General features: G+C 36.1%; 2 protein-coding genes across 2 annotated transcripts; both read right to left on the bottom strand.

The window, feature by feature from the left end:
- Positions 1–1,324: 1,324 nt before the first annotated feature.
- LOC131654904 (pentatricopeptide repeat-containing protein At1g20300, mitochondrial-like) lies at positions 1,325–3,863 on the bottom strand. The gene is made up of 2 exons (XM_058924829.1): positions 2,098–3,863; positions 1,325–1,820 (listed from the first exon to the last, which is right to left on the bottom strand). Exon 1 carries the CDS (start codon positions 3,706–3,708, stop codon positions 2,119–2,121), a length of 1,590 nt encoding a protein of 529 aa, XP_058780812.1. The 5' UTR covers positions 3,709–3,863; the 3' UTR covers positions 1,325–1,820; positions 2,098–2,118.
- Positions 3,864–6,634: 2,771 nt separating this feature from the next.
- LOC131657531 (pentatricopeptide repeat-containing protein At1g20300, mitochondrial-like) lies at positions 6,635–7,291 on the bottom strand. The gene has a single exon (XM_058926917.1). The coding sequence runs from the start codon at positions 7,289–7,291 to the stop codon at positions 6,635–6,637; it is 657 nt and encodes a 218-aa protein (XP_058782900.1).
- Between the last annotated feature and the right edge of the window lie 8,814 nt (positions 7,292–16,105).

The following is a 16,105-nucleotide window of genomic DNA, read 5'->3' as shown; positions in this document are numbered from 1 at the left end:
TAGTAAAAATAAGTCACCCTTGGGATTTTAAAAAAATTGTTGGTAAACATATTTTAAATTACCAGCTATTGTTGACCATTGAACGTGTTTAAAATTTATTATTCAAGATTTTTAAAACTATTATTATTATTATTATTACTATTTTTTTTTTTTTGGTTCTAAGCCAATTTACTGCAGAACAAATTTTGAAACACTCGGAAAATATATTTTTAACTTGAAAATCGAAAATCGTGTGAACAACCCTAGGTTGTTTGGTATCATGGTAAAGACTTAGGTCATGAGAGTATCCTCTCAATGTCTCAAGTTTGAATCCTACTAAATGCAAACAATTCATCTGTTCGATCATATCCATACTGAGCTTTTGATCATATCCATACTGAGCTTTTAAACGAGACTCCTACAAATGAACATGTTTTAACATATGTTTGCTTAACCGGACCCTTTGGTATTTTGACCACAAGGGATGGTTAGCACATGCAGCATATTTTTTTTACATTCACACAACAACTCAAGAATGCTATTTTCATGCAATTTAAACATCTAAATCAACAAAGAAAAATGTAACTTTGAGGTGTCTTAATTAGGTAGGCGCCACACATTCCTGCTTAAGATTATCATAAGTAATAATATTCTAGTCTAAGACACGACTAACTGAGCACGTGTATATCCTTGTAAATCAAGGAGTCATAAAAGGATGAATTTGGTCATTCTTATCTCCATCTCCACGTGTGAATAATGATATTCTACTTAGACCATTTACAATGGGGGTGTTAAAAAAATTATTCAATAGTTGAATGTCTACAATGGTTTGTTGAATGAGGTGTTTAATGTGATGTGGATTAATTGGTGTTGAAAAGATTCAACATGTTGAATGAGAAAAAAGTGGGGCCACATGCAACACTTTACACAATTTTATTGGTTGTTGTGATTATTTAGATTTTATTTTCTTTTAATCATTTAAAATTAATTATTTCATAGTAAATAAATTTTTTATTTATTTTTATTTTTATCAAAATTCATTATTTTTTTCCTCTATAAATAGAGACTTGGTTCATTTGATTTGGACTCATAAAAAAAAATTCACTTTTAATTGATAATAGATATTAATATATAATCATAAAAACAAAACTTTAAAAAAAAATAAGAATATGATGTGGGGTAGGGTGTTGAATTTTATTAAACAAAACCATTGTAGTGAAAAAAAATTAAATAGGTGTTGAATTATTAGGTGGAAGAGAAAGAAGATGATGTGGAAGATAAAAAGTGAAAAAGTAGGGTGTTGAATAATGTAACCATTGTACATAGTCTTAGCCTAAACAGTGTAAACGAATAAATAATGAAATACTATGGGAAACCGAGAAAACCAACAACAATCCAATACATAATTTTATTATTACAATCATCTAACATTTTCTCAGCTAACCAACTACAATTTTTAAATATCAACCAGAGACCAACTAGAGTCTTGCAAGTTATAAACAGCCAACACATTACACATAACAGCTTGCTTAGCTTAAAGGGGCTTTTGCAGTTAATGCAGTTTGCTACCACTAAATCAAAATTCAAAACTAAGTTTTATAATCCGGTAAAAACAGACGTCACATTTCATGGATAGAGTTGCCTCCTCCCACATATAAGAGCGTCTCAGTCTTTCTTAATTCTTGAATAAGCAAAACTTGTTAGCATCTCCATGAACATCAGGCCGGCAGGGACATACTGCTAATGTGTGTATTGGTTCCTTTCCTTCAGTCAAACCATTCAGGGATTCTAAAGCAAAAATTACAAGTTCGTTTCAGAGAACAAGTGCTCAATTGAATACCCTGCCAAGCAATAAAAACAACACTTATCAATTTTACACTCTTAAACCATTTCCTTTAAGAACACTAATAGTTTTGCCATAAATAAACAAGGCCATTAAGTTAAATTGAAAAGACTCCATTCAAAACACGGTAACCAGTTAAACTTAAACTGGCATTTTGTGTCACTTATAGCAATTAGCAAAACCACCACTCTATTGACATGATGACCATTGAGTTAATCAAAGTAAAAGATTCAATCTAAAACACTATAACATGTTGAACAAACATTAAGACTCACTTGTTCAGCTTGAAGCAACTTCTACAAAGGGCGAGGAGCGGCGAATCCCCTGGAAACCATCTTCTCGACCAACTCTTCGTGCTTTTTGAGCTGTCCAGCCTTCCTCAGTTGCTCCAAAACCGTTTCATAAATCGACAGATTTGGCTTTAGGCTTTTTTCTTCGACCATTTCCTTCATGAACTTGTATGCATTGTTCCAGTGCCCCTTTTCACAAAACATCATAATCAAAATCCTGTAAGTATTCACATTAGGTTCAACTTGATTCTCATCCATTTCCTTTTTCAACTTCAAAACCATATCAATAGATTTCGAGTCAACAAACATTCTCAAAAGTATATTATAAGTCAGCGTATTAGGCAAGCATTTCAGTTCCTTCATTTTAGCATACATCCTATGCGCGCCATTCACGTCATGCAACTCAGCTATGCATCCAAAAATCGAATTAAAAGTAGATGCATTAGGAGCAACCCCTTTCTTAACCATTGTATCAAGAACCTTCACAGCTTCATCGAGATTCTCATCCTTACAATGACTCTCAATGAGGAAATTGTAACTAATCGTATCCGCAGCACAACCAAGTCTCTTCATTTGATTATAAACCTGCAAAACCTTCTCAGTCCTACCCGCTTTCACATGAACCCTCATTAGACTATTAAAAGTAACAGCATTAGGATCACACCCAGCATCTATCATCTCAGAGAAAACATCATGAGCCCGAGTGATTTGTCCACTCCGACAAAGCGAATCAATCACAATGCTGTAAGTATAAACATTAGGCTTCACACCAGCCACCTTCATATCACTAAAAACCTCCTCGGCTTTCGATATATCCCCAGCGCGACACCAACCATGAACTAAGCTAGTATAAACTATAACATCAGGCTCAAACTTATGCTTAAGACTATCAAAAAACGTTTGCGCTTCAGTGGCTCTTCTCTTCTTACATAAACTACTAATAACAATCGAAAACGAAACCTTATCAGGAGTACAACCATAGTCTTCCATACGGTTAAACGCGTGCACCGCCTCCGCAGCCAATCCAGCCCTCACGTATCGCCGGACGAGAATCGAGAACGTGCTTATGGTTATTTTGACGCCACGCGATTTCATCAAATCGATCAAACTCCATGCTAAATCGAAGTGTCGGAGTTTTGCGGCAAGGTCGATCATTTCGTGGTAAGGCTCCGGGGAGGAGGGGAAGTTTTCTAGGGTAGTGGCCCAGTTGAAGAAAGCTAGGGATTGGTGGAATGGGATACCGTGGCGGATGCCGCCGCATTTTTCGATCACGCGGCGGGTGATGGAGGGGGAAATTGAATGGACGGTGGAGATTTTGGAGAAATCAACGGTGAGATCGGGGATGGAGAAATTGAGTGAGGGTGAAACGGGATTAGGGTTAGGGTTAGGGTTAGGGTTTTTGCGGTAGTGGTCTTTGATGACGGTGTGAAATTTGTCGATTATGGTGGAGTCTTCGGGTGATAGGTTGGTGTTTTGAGGAGTGTCGTTCTCGTTTGAAAGAAGAGGTGTGGAAGAACATAGTCTGAAAGTGGATGGTAAGTGCTGGAAAAGAGAGTGGTGCAAGTGAGAGTGTGCCCTTGATTTGATGAGTGCCATTGATGGTTATGTTGGTGAAGTGTTGTTTCGATGAAGAGCAACAGCAATGAAGGTAACGCTGGTGGTGTGAATTTTGAAAGTGGAGAAGAAATGAGTATTGGCGGCGTGTTCAGGTTTGGTTCAGTATCTTTGGCGGGCAACATGTTGACAAAGACGAGAGATGACTGTGGGCCAATTCAATATTGATTTGCGGAAATTTTACCCATACCAGTACCTTTATTCCGAGAATTTATTGTGCCACCCGCAAATTTATTCTAGCACCCCCTCTGTATTTTTAAGGAAAGGTTCTTTCCAACTTTAGTTCAGCCTTCAGCATGTTTAAAAATTCTACAGTGTTCTTAATGTATTTGGTCGGTAGAGGTCTTCGCGGTGTGGTTTGGGTGGTTTTTAAGTAAAAAATTATCTGAACTGTAAGAGAAAAATGTGTGCAATTAATAAGGGGTGAATTAGGACTTTGAAAAATTATCTGGTTTTAGTGATGAAGGATATTATTTTTCTGGTTTATGGTGAGATTATAAAAGCAATACAGTATCGAAAAATAAAGAACACGAGGATGTATACTGGTTCCCCTTACAATTTGAGAGTACTCTAGTCCCCTTTCCATATTAAAGAGATTTTACTATTGTTTGTGACTTGTACAAGGCCTACACAAACACCAAGAATAATCCTCTTGGATTTTCACTAAGTAAACTAAGAGAACAATCCTCCCTTAATGACTCACTTGTTTCTAACAATCCTGGACAACAAGATTTCAACCACCAAGAACAATCCCCTGGATTTACTAACTTGATTATGAGAACAATCCTCTCACGTCTTCTCAGGCAGGCTTGTCTTCTCCTCGAGGCTTTTTGTTGGCGATGATCGACTGGTATCCCTTCATGGACGCGTTGATAACCCTTCTTGCAGCTTCAATGTTGGCGTTCACCGTGGCGACTCGTCCCCTCTTCGTGTAGAACTTCATCTTGAGGTGGATAGTGGACGGTACTGTGGTGAGCTCGGCCAGTGTTGGTCGGCCAATGATGCAGTTGTAGAGTGACGGGCAGTTGATGACCAAAAAGCGAGCCTTGACTTGTCTCGATGCTTCGTCTTCCCTGAGGGTGACGATTAGCTCGACCAAGCCCCAATTTTGGTTGTGGTACCGTTGAAGCCTTAAATGTCATATCCCATGTAAGGAGTGAAGGTGGAGAAAAACACAAGAAAGGGGGGATTGAATTGTGTTCTTTATCAATTAAAATTCCCTTTTTTTTTTCTTTAACGTCTTTTCTTTCACTTAATCATCTATTGGATTATGCTTTGATGTTGCGAAAGCATGAAGATGTAGAACTACATAACCAAAAAGATGTTCATTTTAACTTCTATCGGATATCAGAACTTCTGACTTGCTCAATACAGTTCTGCATATTAGAGCTTGGAAGTTCTAAGTTAAAATGACATGTGCAGAAAGTAAAAGACACATTTATTTTTATCCTGGTTCACCTTCTAACTAAGGCTACCTCCAGTCCACCTTCTTCAAGTGATTTGCCTTTCAACAGAGGTCTTAATCCACTATAACCAGATCATGATTACAACTGCACGATCCTCTGTCGTGACTAACAACCTGCACAGCCAACTGCTGTGACTAACCATCTGGCCAATGACCCGTTCAGTGATCTCCGCGAGATATAACCTCCATTGACTCAGGAACCCTGCACAAGCTACCCACGAGTGACTAACCCGTAGTTGACTGAACCGTTCAGTGATCCCTTATAGATATAATGTTCATCAATCTAGTAACCTGCACAATAACACGTTGTGACTAACTCCCTGCACATCTACCTACTGCGACTGACTACAGATGATGAACCGCTCAGTGATCTCAGCGAGATATAAAGTTCATCAGTCTTTTGGAGATTACAGGTGTGCTTCTTAATTAAGCATATGGTCTCCTATTCTCAATACACATGTTTACGACTCACTAACTGGAAGTCACTTCTGAAGCCTAAACAATCTTTCGGAAGTTTATAAGATATAACACATTACGAGCAACAACTCTATGTGTTCTACATTTAAATACAAGAATAAAATGTCTTGTAGTCTTCTTGTCTTCAACTTTTGTGTGAGATCTTCTTCTTCTGAAAGCATATGAAGAGCAGCAACTCTTATGTTGGATTCTTCTATCTTGATATTCTTCTTCAAAACTTCTTAAGCTGATTTAGAGCAATAACTTTATTGTTGATTACTTCTGATTTGATCCTTAGCTTCTTCTTAAGCAGTTTACGAGCAACAACTCTTATGTAGATTTGCTTCTTTAATTCTTTCCTTGAATATGGAGGTTGAAGTTTTGGAGCTATCACTCCTTCTTGTAAGACCATCTCCTTTAATTCTGATTAAGCATATGTTGAGTAATTGCTCCAAGAATTGATTGCTTCTTCAGAAATATCCTCATCTTCTTTATCCATAATCACATAAGGAGCAGCAGCTCTTATATCTTTTGATTCTGTCTTCATCATCAACTTTTGATGCATCTTCAGCAAGTGTACTACTCAGTTCTCCTGTGAAGCATACTGCTCATTTAGTAGGAACTGTCTGTCTTCTCTTGAGCTTTTCTTCTGGGAGGCTGATGTTAATAACGTTCTTGTTCCATTATACACTTCATGTATGTTGCCTCTAGCGTAACTTCTGATACATGTCTTCAACATTTCTTCTTTCATATTTTCATGATCAATTTCTCACTACAGATTTTCTTCTAAAATGTTTCTTGATCTTCACTCTGTAGATGTATCCTGGATACATATTCTGATGCTCATTCTGGATGCATGCTCAGATGCATACACATACCAGAACGCATGTCTTCAAGTCTTAAGTTTGATCTATTTATAGAGTTTGGTATGTTACCGTTGGGATCTAGCATTGAGATTTGTTTGAATATTTCTTTGAATGCCAATGTTCATAAACTACTAATAACAATCGAAAACGAAACCATATCAGGAGTACAACCATAGTCTTCCATACGGTTAAACGCGTGCACCGCCTCCGCAGCCAATCCAGCCCTCACGTATCGCCGGATGAGAATCGAGAACGTGCTTATGGTTATTTTGACGCCACGCGATTTCATCAAATCGATCAAACTCCATGCTAAATCGAAGTGTTGGAGTTTTGCAGCGAGGTCGATCATTTCGTTGTAAGGCTCCGGGGAGGAGGGGATGTTTTCTAGGGTAGTGGCCCAGTTGAAGAAAGCTAGGGATTGGTGGAATGGGATACCGTGGCGGACGCTGCCGCATTTTTCGATCACGCGGCGGGTGATGGAGAGGGAAATTGAATGGACGGTGGAGATTTTGGAGAAATCAACGGTGAGATCGGGGATGGAGAAATTGAGTGAGGGTGAAACGGGATTAGGGTTAGGGTTTTTGCGGTAGTGGTCTATGATGACGGTGTGAAATTTGTCAATTACGGTGGAGTCTTCGGGAGATAGATTGGTGTTTTGAGGAGTGTCATTCTCGTTTGAAAGAAGAGGTGTGGAAGAACATAGTCTGAAAGTGAATGGTAAGTGCTGGAAAAGAGTGTGGTGCAAGTGAGAGTGTGCCCTTGATTTGATGAGTGCCATTGATGGTTATGTTGGTGAAGTGTTGTTTCGATGAAGAGCAACAGCAATGAAGGTAACGTTGGTGGTGTGAATTTTGAAAGTGGAGAAGAAATGAGTATTGGCGGCGTGTTCAGGTTTGGTTCAGTATCTTTGGCGGGCAACATGTTGACAAAGACGAGAGATGACTGTGGGCCAATTCAATATTGATTTGCGGAAATTTTACCCATACCACAGTACCTTTATTCCGAGAATTTATTGTGCCACCCGCAAATTTATTCCAGCACCCCCTCTATATTTTTAAGGAAATTTTACCCATAAAACAATATCAAAAATATTATAATGAAATAGGAAAAAAATGAAAGATTAGAGAAGATGAAAAAGAAAGAGCAGAAGAGATGGGAGATTAGATAAGAAGAGGAACATTAAAAAAAGTAATTGGAAGAAAGAACGGTAGAATAAAAATAATAAGATGAAAAAGAAAGAACTTAAAAGATGAAAGACTAGAAAAGAAGAGGTGATATGTACTTGGAAAAGAACATGAGAAGAAGACGCAATACCGCTAGGAGAGATTTGAGAAGACTAAAACTGAAACCTTAATTGTGAGGAAGAGAAAATTATTTGTAATTTTAAGGCTAAGGCATAATAGGTTTGGGTTTAAACTGGATATAAGTAAAGTGAAGTTAAAGGTTGTAGCATAATGCGGTTTGGTTCGGTTTGTAAAATACAAACCGCAAATCAAACCGAACCATGCGGTTTGTTAAAAAATGGCTCAAACACATCCGAACCAAATGCGGAGATGCATTCTCGGACGCATTCAAATCACAACCACGGTGTGTTACTATGAGTTTTACCATATTTTAAATAAAATATCGTTTGGAGATGTATCTCCGTAAGGTATTTGGTTGTGAGTTCGGAGATACATATCCGAAATGTATCCTGAAAGATTTGTAAAGTATGGTAAATAGAAAGGGGGTTATTTCGAAGATTCATCTCTGGAACTCTCCTTGATTTACATCAGACAAACACCATTGTCCAAACGTTAAATTTTTATGAGGCCAAAATTCATACACTAACTTATATTAACTTAAATTAATGAAAAATCAAAATAAATTTAAAGTTAAAGAAGGGTAAACATTTATACGTTAATAAAAAATAGTCAAGATAATTCATATATAATAGGAGTCCGAAAATACCAAAAAAACATAAAACATCCTAATGTAAATTGTTGGGTATGTCTAACTTTCTACCTCTATCGCTTGTACCGCCCAACATTTCGTACATCGGAAACCATGGTTTGCAAGAGGGCCAACTAGGGAGAATCATCCTCAGAGGACCATACCTTTATATAACGATCTCAACAACATGTTGACATACCGCTGTCACGCTCTTTGCATACTTATCCCGAACCTAAAGTATCTCTATGTTAGCTAGCCTAGGTGGTTCTCTAAGAGCGTTTGGCATCATGATATGGTGTGACACGCTATAGAACCATGTCAAGTAGCCTTTGCCACAAGCTCAAAGTACATGAGCTGGCTCCCGACGATACTCCTCTAGTACCAGGTGACATTCGAAATTATCTAGTATCGCATGTAGGTCTTTACGGCAGATGCTGGGAGGAGCAACCTTATAGGGAGGTCTTGGAATGATCTGCATATAGCCAAACTGACACATCGCTCGCCCTAACAAATAAGGATGCATAAGAGATTACCCGCGTGTCTCCATCCAAAATATAAAGAGATGGCATCAAATGGTCATATATGGTTGTGAGCCTCATATAGGCCGAAGTTAATGTCATCTAGTACCATACTATCAAGAGATACTTTGAATGGATCGACAACACCATTCCCTCTGTATGAAATAAAAGCAGTTGCACTAGGCCAATCCTCATTGTACTGTGTCGCGGCTTCCTACACGGTGATGCGAGAGAAGTGGAAATTGATTCATCCCTGAAAATGTTTCAAATAAAATATTAATAACATGTATAAGAAATAAATTATGAACATATTAATAACAAGAAATTATTATAAACAACGTGTAGCACCCCGTCAACTGCTTTGTCTTCCAAAGACAATCCTCGTCTAACTTCAAGTATTGGTAGACCAAACAGGCGGTCCCCTAGTTGTACTCGTGAATCGCAGTCAGGTTTAGGATGAACTTGAGGTATACGAAACTGACATATGTAGCACTTTTGTCCACAAACATGGATGTGCCAACCAAGAACAAGAGGTGACATCTCAATGCGCAATGTCAATGGTACACAACCTGCTCATCATCACCCTCAGAATCCTTAGTCCCTTTCACGTGATCAATATAAAGCGTTCCCAAAAAGCTAAGTTATGCATGAGCACCTCTAGTGCAAGTTTCCTCCCCCGACGCCTTACCAGGGTCAATCCCCAATAATCTTACCATCATTTTAACCCATTCCTCTCGCCCAATCCTTCTGTGATCTAGTAATTTCCTCTTGATGGAAAGATGCAGTAGACATGAGACATCATCTAAAGTGATGGTCATCTCACTTATATGTAGGTGGAAAGATGGTGTCTCTAAGTGCCACCTCTATATAAAACCCCCTTCAATGTCGTGGTTTATGGTAATGTATGTAGATGAACATAAGCCGGCAAGCGGATAACAACTTCAAACCAACAATCAGAGGGATGTGGCAACTGCAGAATCTTCCTACTATGGTTAATGATTTTCAAAAAATCACGCTCCTGAAAAAATAAAACATAATCAACATGGATTAATTTATTTGACAACATAGTACAATATACACACACACACACACCTCCATTCCAGACATGTCTAGCAATATGGTTTGCATATTTTTAAAGTAAGGAGGTGTCATATGGCCCTCCTGGATAACTCTTCAACGAGGCTTCCTCTTTGGCTTTCTCATGTACTTCATGGGCTTTAGGGTCAATAGGGGCCTCCAGATCCTCAGGTTCTGCTGTCTGAGATGTTTGAGAGAGTCAGTTATAAGAACTAGACAGTCGGAGTTATAAAGAAGATCAAGCATCAAACAAGTCATTTGTAACTCGTGGCCTCATGGTCCTGGCTGTGACCTTTTCACATCGTACTGATGCGATTTAGGACACACGCCCAACCCTAATCTGACCTTCATTGTTGTCAATCATTGCACCTGTGTTATAAACACACAAAAATTTAAACAGTGTGTTGACTAAATATCCCAAATTTTTGACTCAGCCCAATCTAGAGATGCATCTCCGAAAATAGTTCAGGGCAAATTTGGAGATGAATCTCTGGACCTACCTGCAATTTTTCAGCTTCCATGGCAGACCCATTTTCTTCCCTAACAGACCAAAAAATCCTCATTGTATGTTCTATTAGACTATCAATTTCGTTCACGCTACTACCTAATGTACCTAAAACAACTAATGCATCCTAAAAAAACTAACTTAAAATCAAAACATAAAAAAAAGGAAAATTTGAAAAACATTCCGAAATAGAATTACTGATGAGAAGGAATTATTTCAATGTTATGAGATGATGGAAATTAGGAGAAAGAGTTCCACTAATTCTTTAAAGCTTCAATGCAATGATTATGAGAGGGAGAGGTCAAGTATTTTTTTCGAAAATGAAGAATGATGAAGAGGGGAGGGTTATGGCGCGGGTTAATGAAAGAAAGCGTTTGGAGATGCATCTCCGGCCACCAACATGTTTTTGAATAAATGATGTTTACGGAGATGTGTACTCAGATACACTTTTTCAGATACAGAGATGCATCTCTGGATTAATTTTTTACATAATAAGTGTGTCTCTTTAATTTGGGCTGAGAAATGGTGAAAATAGGTTCGTTCGAAGATGCATCTTTGGACGCTAGGGACAAAATGAATTTTTAACGGTGGTGTGGGAGCACCTATAAGGGTGGATAAGCATTTTCCTATTTGTATATTAGCAAAAATACTCTTCTCATTATTTACCTATCAAAATTTTAAATTTGGTCACAAAAAAGCAATTTGAGGAAATGGTAAAAAACCAAAAACTCTGGTTGTTAAGGCGAAAAATCTGATACGAATTTTTTTCCGAAAAATGGGGAGACTCGTGAAATTTTAGTGGATTTTTTTAAGTTATGAGCTTTTATTGTATTTTTTAAAAATCTGACATTTTTTTCTAGAAATTTGTTGTATTTTACCTTTTGGAAAATCGGGTGCATTTATACCACATATTTTTGAAAAATACTTATTTCTAGGGCTTTTTTAATTTGGTACATTTCAAAAACTTTGGGATATTTTGAAAATTCTAGTATATCAGATTTTTAGTCTAGTGTTGGAAATTTCGAAAGTTCTTAATGCTTCATTTGTATGGTCCAGTTCTTGATGGTTCCCCTACAAATTTTACATGATTTTTCACCATTGACGTTGTATGTTTTACTTACATATTTTGTTTTTAACCTATTTATTACTTAATAGGTTTTCAGAATATGTTGTAAATGACATTGATAATTTGTTATGTATATGGTCTTGGACTCTTGAACTGAATCCGACCTAGGGAACCTTCTATAAATATCCTTATCTCTAAGATAAAAACAGCGGGGGAGGCAATAACAAATTTCACAAAAATCACAAAATCAGAGTCTCTTGCAACCCTTGCAGGTAGACTCATTCTTTTATTATTGTACTCCAGTCGAGTACACAACTCTTTCTCATTCAAACTAAATTGCTTAACCAAATATGGTTTTTATTTCCACATTTGAAGAATATTTTGTAAGTTTAAGTGTTTCACGCCCCTTTGTTTCCCATGATTATGATGCATTCAATTTCTTCATAGATTTGTTATTAAAATGCATTATATTTCATCTAATGAAATGTTTGATCCATTTTCTTTATATTATGTTTGAGGGTTGAGCTTGGTAAATTTGGGAATTAGGGTTCTGATTGAACTTCGATACGAACTATTTGAATATCAAAGTCTTAATACCCCATACAAATATTAAAGCTCAGATATCCCATACCGATATCAATTTCCAAACATTATATTATGTACGTATATTACATTAACATTTTATAGATTTATACTGTGCAATTCTAATGTATTTTTTTGCTATGTCAATTAGAGGTTTAATGTATGAAAAATGTTATGTCAATTAAAGGTTGGTTAGATACTCGAGATGTACATGCTAGATTTTCGTTTTTAAAGGAAAAATATGTAAACCACTTTACTGCTATAAAAAATCATTCAAGTGATGAATCACGAGTTTCTTATCATAGACAGTGTGCATTGAAGACATATTTTTGTTCTTTATTGGCACAACCATATTTGTGGTCAAAAGTGCGACCTATATCGATGTTGTCTATATTAACCACTTCTTAGATATTGAGAGAATTCACAAATATAATCGGGGGTATCTTATTTGGTTTACCTGTACTCAAAGTTAGATGAAGCTAGTCAATGGAAGATGAAATTCGGGAATGTCAGATTCCAGATGTCCTATGACTTGTTGGGACATCTGAATTGATACAACACACACAAGTTAGGTATAAACAATTAATAGTAATACTGAAAAGTAAACAACACACAAATTGTTTTACTTAGTTCAATGTACAACAACATCTACTCTTGGGACTACTAAGCCAGGGATAAAATTTACTATGGTAGTATCAACTCAAAGCACTATGCAAACAACCTCTGGTTCACACGTATACAACCTCCGATTTACTGACTTCTCAATTAATGACTACGTAGTTAACTTTCTACCTAAGACTCGCCTAGGTATAAGGCCCTCCTTAACTCCCCGTCAATAAGAAGTAATGATTGGACACTTCTAAGCAATTGGAATAAAAAAGGAAGACACGCTTCCAAAACAATACTTAGCCAAAACTCTTGACTAAGAACAATACTCATAGTTGCTTAACAGTTTCCTCCAAGAATAATATATATTCTATGCTTAAAAGCTTTAGAATGAACAATAATCAACTTTTTACTTTACAACTTAAGAGAGATAACAGAACCTTACAACTCAAGGAACACATTCCAGCTCACATGTTGAGTGGACTACAAACAACAACCAACTCTCCTAGAGAGCGACACAAAGACAAAGCCCCAGTCTTTCTACATCTTGGACTCATGCTCTTCTAGGTTACAAACACTTACATTTATAACTTTTCCTCAATTGGATGTGCGCTTCAAAATCACAGCATACCAGTTGCAGAAGATTCTGCATAAAAATAGATTTTCAATTAAATCTTCCTAAATTATCTCTATAAGTAGAAAGTGAATTTTCTTCTTGATTGTGACTTGAATCTTCCAGACCTAATAATCTGCACCATATAGGATAGCATAATATTCCCAAAATATTATGTATCAGTTAAATCTTGAACCTATCCACCAGCCCAATCCAAAACAATCATGATGTCGAATAGCTTCAGCATAGGACATCTTGCCAGACATGTTGCTTTAGTTGATAGAACATCTCAACTCAACATGTTGCTTCATAACATGGGACATCTTTTTAACCTGTTCTTTTAACCAAAATAACACATCTTGCTTATCATAGTGCTTCTACATTTGTTTTGCTAAAATTAATGTCAATCCTAAAACAAGAGAGTTAACGAAAGATAAGATAAATGATTGGAAACAATTGTTTGTCTCAAGTAATTATTAATTTCATAATACTTGTTAATTATTAATTTCATAGTACTTGTGCCTATATAACAGTGATTTTAATCTGAACCATTTTTCAGGCATGGATCCTCCAGCATTTTTCAGGTATCAGTGGGTGGCAGTATGTTGCTGACTACACTGAAGAGTTTCCATATGCATGTTCGATTATCCCAATTTGAGGAATACATCAACTGAGTTGTACAAACATTCTTTTGATCACATTATAGAGGATGGTATATCTTTCACACCTTACTAATACTAGTATAACTACTTAGATATCAAAGTTATGATACGCCATATGGATACCAATGTCAAAATACCCACACACATATATCAATCTTCGGACACTATGTATACATATATTACACTAAATTGTTTATAGATTTATACAATGTATTTCCAATGTATTGTTCTATTATATCAATTAGAGGTCCAATTTATGAAATATGTTATGTCAATTAGAGGTTGTTTAGAATCACATGTAACTTATTGGTATGATTAGGATGCATAGTTATACAAGTCATAGTTGATACTAGTTTGATATTACAACAAATTATGAGTGTGCTTAGTTTGATATGTTTACTTATGTTTACTATCTTGTCTTGTGTGATTATAGAAATATGGCTGACGAATAACCAAGTTACAAGCATGGTCGGTTACTCAACATGCTTCAACGCCTATAGAGAAAGGTAAATTTTCCCACGTTGTTGGATTATGATCTAGTAATACGGAGGGATCATCGTCCAATGGTCATTTCTACCTCACGACAATGCATGTGCTATTGTCGTACATGCTCATGGGGCTTATGTACATGATTATGCTATAGATCCTCCCACCAGACCTGCTCATGTCACACCCTAGAGTTTTCCTGAAGGCTCAAAGTACATGTCACTACTCATTCGATATGCAGACGATGTCACTAATATGTATTGGAATCAGAGGTAGAACAAACATTTTCATATGCTTTTAAACATTTATTTTCTGATAATTATACTAATTTAATCATTTGATGTTGATTTATTTATTTTTCTAGTAATGTGAGACGCTAAAGTGTAAACCATGGTAGGATGATAGCAAAGTTATTGCAATGAAATGAACCTAATTTTAGGAAGTATTACAAACATTTGAACCGAAGGACTTTTGTAGGATAAGATATGGTTAAGTTGACCATGGTCTTATGTTATCGTTTGTTGAGAGATGACACCCATATACATCATCATTTCATCTTCCCATTGGTGAGATAAGTATTACTCTGATTGATGTATTATGCATCTCCCATCTTTCAATCATAGCAAGATTGTTGGATCACTCTTCAGTTCATAGATATGAGGCTCTAGACATAATGGTGACACAATTAAGATACGATCCAGGTGACTACCAAAAAGAGATTGTAGATACTCAAGACACCAACACCTAGAGAAATGTATGCAATAAAATTGCAAAGGTCATTGTATGGATTTAAAAAATTTGGGCATATGTGGTATAATAGACTAAGTGAATATTTACTTAAAGAATGCTATGAGAATAATCATACTTTCCCTTGTATTTTTAAAAGATATATATATATATATATATATATATATATATATATATATATATATATATATATATATATATGATTTTGTAATAATTATTGTCTATGTTGATGATTTAAATATTATTAGAACTAATAGAGAAATTAAGGAAGCAAGAGATTACTTAAATAGAGAATTTGAAATGAAAGATTTAGGAAAAATCAGGTTCTGCCTTAGTTTACAAACTGATTATGCTCCAAATAATATATTTGTACATCAATCAAATTATACGTAAAGGGTAATGAAAAAGTTTAACATGGACAAAATAACTCATTTAAGTACTCCAATGATGAGTATAACACTTAATATTGATAATGATCCATTTAGACTTAAGGAAGGTAGTGAAAAAGATATTGGCTCTGAAGTACCATACCTCAGTGTCATTGGAGTACTCATGTACCTTGCTAACTATACAAGACTCAATATAGCCTTTGCAGTGAATTTACTAGCAAGATTCAGTTCATGTCCTACAAAAAGATATTAGAAAGGAATAAAACATATATTTCGATATATTCGAGGTACATCTGATCTTGGTTTGTTTTATTCTAACAATACAAAATCAGTTTTGTTTGGTTATATGCAAGATATTTGTCAAATCTACATAATGCTAAATCACAAACTGGATATATATTTACATAGG

The sequence above is a fragment of the Vicia villosa genome, linkage group LG3 (genome assembly GCF_029867415.1).
Source record: "Vicia villosa cultivar HV-30 ecotype Madison, WI linkage group LG3, Vvil1.0, whole genome shotgun sequence".
In the NCBI taxonomy this organism is placed as follows: domain Eukaryota; kingdom Viridiplantae; phylum Streptophyta; class Magnoliopsida; order Fabales; family Fabaceae; genus Vicia; species Vicia villosa.
Note: the sequence above shows the minus strand (reverse complement) of the source record. Positions and strands in the feature narration are given on the sequence as shown.